This window comes from Pyrus communis, chromosome 12, assembly GCF_041283825.1.
Source record: "Pyrus communis isolate YQ-2024b chromosome 12, ASM4128382v1, whole genome shotgun sequence".
Taxonomy (NCBI): domain Eukaryota; kingdom Viridiplantae; phylum Streptophyta; class Magnoliopsida; order Rosales; family Rosaceae; genus Pyrus; species Pyrus communis.
This window is the reverse complement of record NC_142576.1, coordinates 24004589-24010180: the sequence shown is the minus strand read 5'-3', so window position 1 is coordinate 24010180 and position 5592 is coordinate 24004589. Positions and strand designations below refer to the sequence as shown.

The 5592-nt window shown below is 38.5% G+C and overlaps 2 protein-coding genes across 2 annotated transcripts; one reads left to right on the top strand and one right to left on the bottom strand.

Annotated features, from left to right (window-relative positions):
• The first annotated feature begins 236 nt into the window (after positions 1–236).
• Positions 237–4377, top strand: LOC137744922 (putative lysophospholipase BODYGUARD 1). Its single transcript, XM_068484739.2, has 5 exons — positions 237–556; positions 1808–2070; positions 2147–2358; positions 2460–2724; positions 3799–4377. Exons 1-5 carry the CDS (start codon positions 463–465, stop codon positions 4090–4092), a joined length of 1128 nt encoding a protein of 375 aa, XP_068340840.2. The 5' UTR covers positions 237–462; the 3' UTR covers positions 4093–4377.
• Positions 4378–4706: 329 nt separating this feature from the next.
• LOC137744095 (germin-like protein subfamily 3 member 2) lies at positions 4707–5592 on the bottom strand. The gene has a single exon (XM_068483960.2). The coding sequence runs from the start codon at positions 5559–5561 to the stop codon at positions 4887–4889; it is 675 nt and encodes a 224-aa protein (XP_068340061.1). The 5' UTR covers positions 5562–5592; the 3' UTR covers positions 4707–4886.

Sequence of the window (5592 nt, the reverse complement as noted above, 5' to 3'; positions counted from 1 at the left end):
GTTTGGCAAAAAACTAAATTGAATGAAGTCGAACCCACTCCTACTACGCACTTGGTTGAAGAGTAAGACTCTAACAACTAAAATAATCTACTAGTTGCAATAGTTTATTTCATTTTATTTGACAGTGACATATTTACACTAAGACGTGAAATAATAAATTAATTACGAATTCATCATTTACAATATTTAAATTTGAAAACCTTACTTACAAATAAAGATTAATAGATTAATTAGGTGCAAAAAAATATGAATGATTTGTTCACTAATTGACTTTTGTTTTCGTGCAAATTACCAATTCGCATCGCGACACAGACTGCCACGACTCACAACACACACAGAGTGACAGGCTTAGCCTCGTCAACGACTCATCGATCTGATCTCTCTCTCTCTCTCGCTCTCTCTCTCTCAATTTGACTAAACCCTGGCCATTGAATCTCCGATTGATCTCGTGTGCTGGTGAAAATGGCGGGAGGAGTGAACAGGAAGATATCAGCTGCGTCGGCGAGAGCTCACACCCGAAGAGCCAAGCAAAACAACTCCTTCCAGCTTCCGGCGGGTGGGTTTTCCTCCTTTTCCCCTTTTTATTTCATTTTTTTGTAGTTTTATTTAAGGGTTCCCATTATTGATTACGATTGTTCGTTGTAGCTTGTTCTGTTGTAAGTTAGTACCAATTTCTGTTTGCTTGATGAGAAAACGTTGGACCGGAATATGAAAATTCAGTTTGTTTGGAATTTTTCATAATTTTGGTTTTAATAAAGTTTAGAACTTTAGTTAAGTAAGCATTATCTGTGATTAGGTTAGCTGAGTTTCTGAGTACATTACAAGACTAATCACAGGGTTCTGTTTTTTTAATATGAAAATTTTGAAATTTATTAATTGTTGCATCATGTAATGAATCTAATGACACCGTTGAGAGTTTAATGTGTCTTCAGCTTGACCTGTTATATGTTGGGTTAGAACTAGGATAGGTCATGATTCGATTCAATTCATTGTACCGAAAAGAAGTAATTAGTGGAAAAGGGGGGGTGTTGACTTGCATAATAACCATTTAACAAATGGATATCTTATATGCTTCAAAATACAATTGTGTTAGCATTTGTGATCATTGAGATTTTATCCAACCCGCCTAATAATGGTTTGGGTGGGTTGGTTTGCCCATTTTCTTATTTTCTTGTGTGGTGATGGGCTACAACAATGCCAATCCGAGCTTATTGGGTTGGCCAACGATTTGGAGTCCAACCCGACCAACCCACCTGATGCCCACCCCTACGATGAGGTTGAAATAACTGCTACTAGATATCAGATATTTGTAATAAGCAGAAAGCTGACAAGTCTTTGAAGGCATTGTGCTGATTGCATGTTCATTTTTTAATCCATGTTTAATATCGCCGTTATATATCACTCTCAAATATGATGACCTATATGGTTTATGGAACATCAAAATACAAACTCGCTGCTTGATTCGAAAGTTGCTTCGATGATCAGGGACTGGGACTCTTTATTTTGTTTCGATAGGGCCTGTCTGTGACTCACAAAGAATTTCTAAGCATTCAGTACAACTGCAGAACCTTTTCTGTGATAGTTTTTACATTTTCTTTCATTTGTTGTAAACTGTCAATAAGGATTGCTCTAAATGCATCTGATGCAGAATATATATGTCTTTGGTATTAGAATTTATGCTCAAAGTATGAACTTGAATAAGTTGGTGCTTTCTTTCTTTTTGCTGAAAGATTTTTTTTAGAAAGTTTCTGGAGCTATTTCTTCCAATCTTTGTATTGTGATTCAATGAAACCCTAAAAAATTTCAGGGATTTTTAAGACAGCACTAGTAGCGTTGGTTATTGGACTTTCGGCATGGGCATATCAGGCAATCCAACCTCCTCCATCAAAGATATGTGGCTCTCCTGATGGGCCTCCTGTTACAGGGCCAAGAATAAAACTTAGGGATGGAAGGCATTTAGCTTACCAAGAGCATGGAGTCCCAAAAGATAATGCGCAGCATAAAATAGTTTATCTCCATGGTATTGATAGTTGCAGGCATGATGCTGTCATTCCCAACTTCCTGTCTCCGGTATCTATCTTATGGTTTGTTTAGCATGTCTAATGTTTCCTGTAATATCGTTTTAACATTTCGTGAATTCACCCAGGAAACCGTGAAAGACTTGGGGATCTACGTTGTGTCTTTTGACAGACCTGGTTATGGAGAAAGTGATCCTAATCCAAAGCGAACGGTGAAGAGTATGGCTACAGATATAGAGGAGCTGGCTGATCAATTGGGTTTAGGACACAGATTTTATGTAATTGGTTTCTCCATGGGTGGACAGGTGATTTGGAGCTGCCTCAAATATATCCCTCACCGGTATAGTACTTTATGGGAATGGAAGTGAACATGTTTTGTATGTATGTTGTGTGTTAGAAAGGAGAAATCTTTTAACTTATGCTAGGTGTGAATGGTAACAGGATTGCAGGAGCAGCACTAGTAGCTCCAGTGGTAAACTACTGGTGGACTGGTATTCCTTCAAATCTATCTAGTCAAGCTTACTCCCAACAGCTTCAGCCAGACCAGTGGGCAGTTCGTGTGTCTCACTACACCCCTTGGCTTACGTACTTCTGGAACACTCAAAAATGGTTTCCTGGTTCAAGTGTTCTGGCTCAAAGTATAGATTGTCTTTCTGACCAAGACAAAGAAATCCTGCCTAAGCTTCAAAAAAGAGAACCATATGCGGTATGTATTCCATATTTTGGAATCCTTAGAATTAGATTTTGTTTTTTTTTTTAATTTAATGACACCAATTCATAGTGTAGTTAACTAAATTGATATGCTACATATACTGAATAGGCTTCAAAATTTCAAAATTAGTTTGATTCGTAAGGTTTCTGTGGTAGGTAGAGATCCCTGCTAGTGTTTTTAAAATTTATCTGTTTAGTTCTTGAAAATTAGTCTACTTTTTCAACAAAAGATTAGGCTAGTTTGATTATTAAAACCATTATTGTAATTTGTGTGATCACGTTTTGAAGATTATTTTCTGTACATTCTCTTATTTTTTTTCTTTCCATCTTGATTTTATGCTTAGTTAAGTAAAGTTGAATCGCTTAAGCTGCGGATGCAGTTAATACCCTTGATCTATTTTGAAGTAATCCTACATACATCCCTTTTTTTGGCCGTTAGTTCAATAGCATGTCTTTAATTGGTAATTCCTCACCCATTATTGAATTTGAGACCCCTCGCATGCGGGCAGAGGTGTTACTTGGTTAATTATACTGGTGATACTGATTGAGTGCTGCTTATACTAAAGAATAAAGCTTTCGTGATCCCACAAATGAACTGTAAAGCCTATACTGGAGCAATTGAGATTTCTGCAAGCCTGCCAGTTATTCTTAAGAGTTGTTTAGTCCTAGCATTTCAGTGGAACTGTACAAACATGACTTTAGGTGTTTGTTACCTAGGGAAATCTAGATTTAACTTTTTCTTTCCCTTCAGGGAGTAGCGATGAGAGAACTTTAAAGCTTTGCATTACGGTTACCTGTAGTTGAATCGTTTCAATAGAGCTGTGTGAACATATTACTTGTAGGGCATCAATCTAGCACCTAGTGATTTATGATAACTTTTTATTTTCTTTTCGTCGTGGAACAATCAGAGAACTTTGAAGCTTTGTTTTCCCGTTCCCTAGAATTGGATCTCTACCTTATCTGTATAGTTTTTCTTTTCACTTAAGGTAGAATTGGATTTCTACCAATATGTGCTTAATGACATTCTTTTTTTTTTTTTTTTTTTTTTCCTCCAATTTGGATTCCTCAGGGACAGGTACGACAGCAAGGAGAATTTGAGTCCATTTACCGTGACATGAATGTTGGATTTGGGACCTGGGAATTCAGTCCTCTGGAACTGGAAAACCCATTCCCTAACAATGAAGCTTCTGTCCACGTGTGGCATGGAGATGAAGATCGCATGGTACCCGTTTTACTGCAACGCTACATTGCTGAACAGCTTCCATGGATCCACTATCATGAGATACCAGGTGCTGGACTTTTGTTGCCACTTGCTGATGGGATGTGCGAGACCATTGTCAAGGCACTTTTAACCGACGGATAGTAAACCTTTCCGCTTACGTAATGAGCTACCTCAGGGTGAACTTTTCTGTGCATTTCTCCGATACGGAGTTACTGAATTTCAGTTGGTCAGTTTGGTATGTATGATAGATCTTGTGCCGGCCAGCTCTGTTTATAGATTGTTGCATCACAATGCAGTTGCTTCTTAGGGATTGAATTTTGAAAGTTGGATTTGAGAAATAATTGTGTGATTGTTGCTTGGTACGTTTTCATGAGGAGCTATTCGAACCGAGATTAAAGAAAATTTTGCACGTTCACCGTGATTGAATTTCATTTACCACACCCTTAACTATTTTTCCTACACCCCTCTATATTTTTTAATACTTAATTTGTATCTTACTATTTAATCTTCCATATATACCCCATCTCTATTTAATCCTTCATTAATTACCATCAAAAAGTAGGAAGGGTATATATGGAAGATTAAATAATAGGATACCAATTAAGTATTAAAAAATAGAGAGGGGTGTGGAAAAAGTAGTTAAGGGTGTGTGAAAATCACAAACCTTTTTTTTTTCTTTTTTTGATGCAAATGATAGCAGGGAGGCGGAAATCGAACTAGGACTTGAAGTGAAGAGGCGAAAACTCTTAGCTAACTGAACTACAAACTTACCGCACCAGAAATTTCATTTAAGTACCGTATCGATACAGGAAACAATAACATTTAAGTACCGTATTGAGACAAGGTACAATAACTAACAACGCTCCTCCACAGTTATAGGGCAAACCAACTTAGAACGCAACTCAACTAAGCAAATGCCCCTTCAATCCCACTTTCTAACTCACACTTTTTGGATCAAATCTTCTTCTCATCGTTCCAATCTGCTTAGGACTCAATCCAAATGCCTTCTCCAAGAGCTCATCGTTTATCCCTGACCCGAAAATAGCAGAGGGGATCCTTTGACTTCCTGGGTTTTGGCTATTGAAGCTACCAAAAATTGTAGCAGGCTTCTTGCCAACATTCATTTGGAAGTGCACTAGACCCCTAGGGAACACCATGACCTCCCCTTGCTCAATAACCCTAGCAAAAACCCTATTGGTTGAATCAACAAACCCTGAATAAACACTCCCCTTCACTACATGGGATATCTCTGTGGCTCTAGGGTGGAAATGTGGTGGATTGATTCCACCAACTTTGAGGTCAGCTCGTACGAATGACATCCCGAGCGTGTTGATCCCCGGGAAGACAGTTGGGTTCACTGAGATGGCTGCGATACCCATGTCGCTGAAGTTTCCGGCCACCTTCATCCCAGAGAAGATGAAGTCATCGGTGGTGGCCTCGGACGAGTTCTTGCATAGGTGGATGGTGTGAAGAGGTGTTCTTATGGCACCAAATTTCGGGTTCGGTATGCAGTAGTCTTGAATCGGGTCAGGATCGGAAGCCATAACATCACATAGGAGGGCAAAAATAACAAGCAAAATTGTGATACCGGAAGACATTTTCTTGGCCATTCAACCGGATTAGAACAATATATGCACCCAC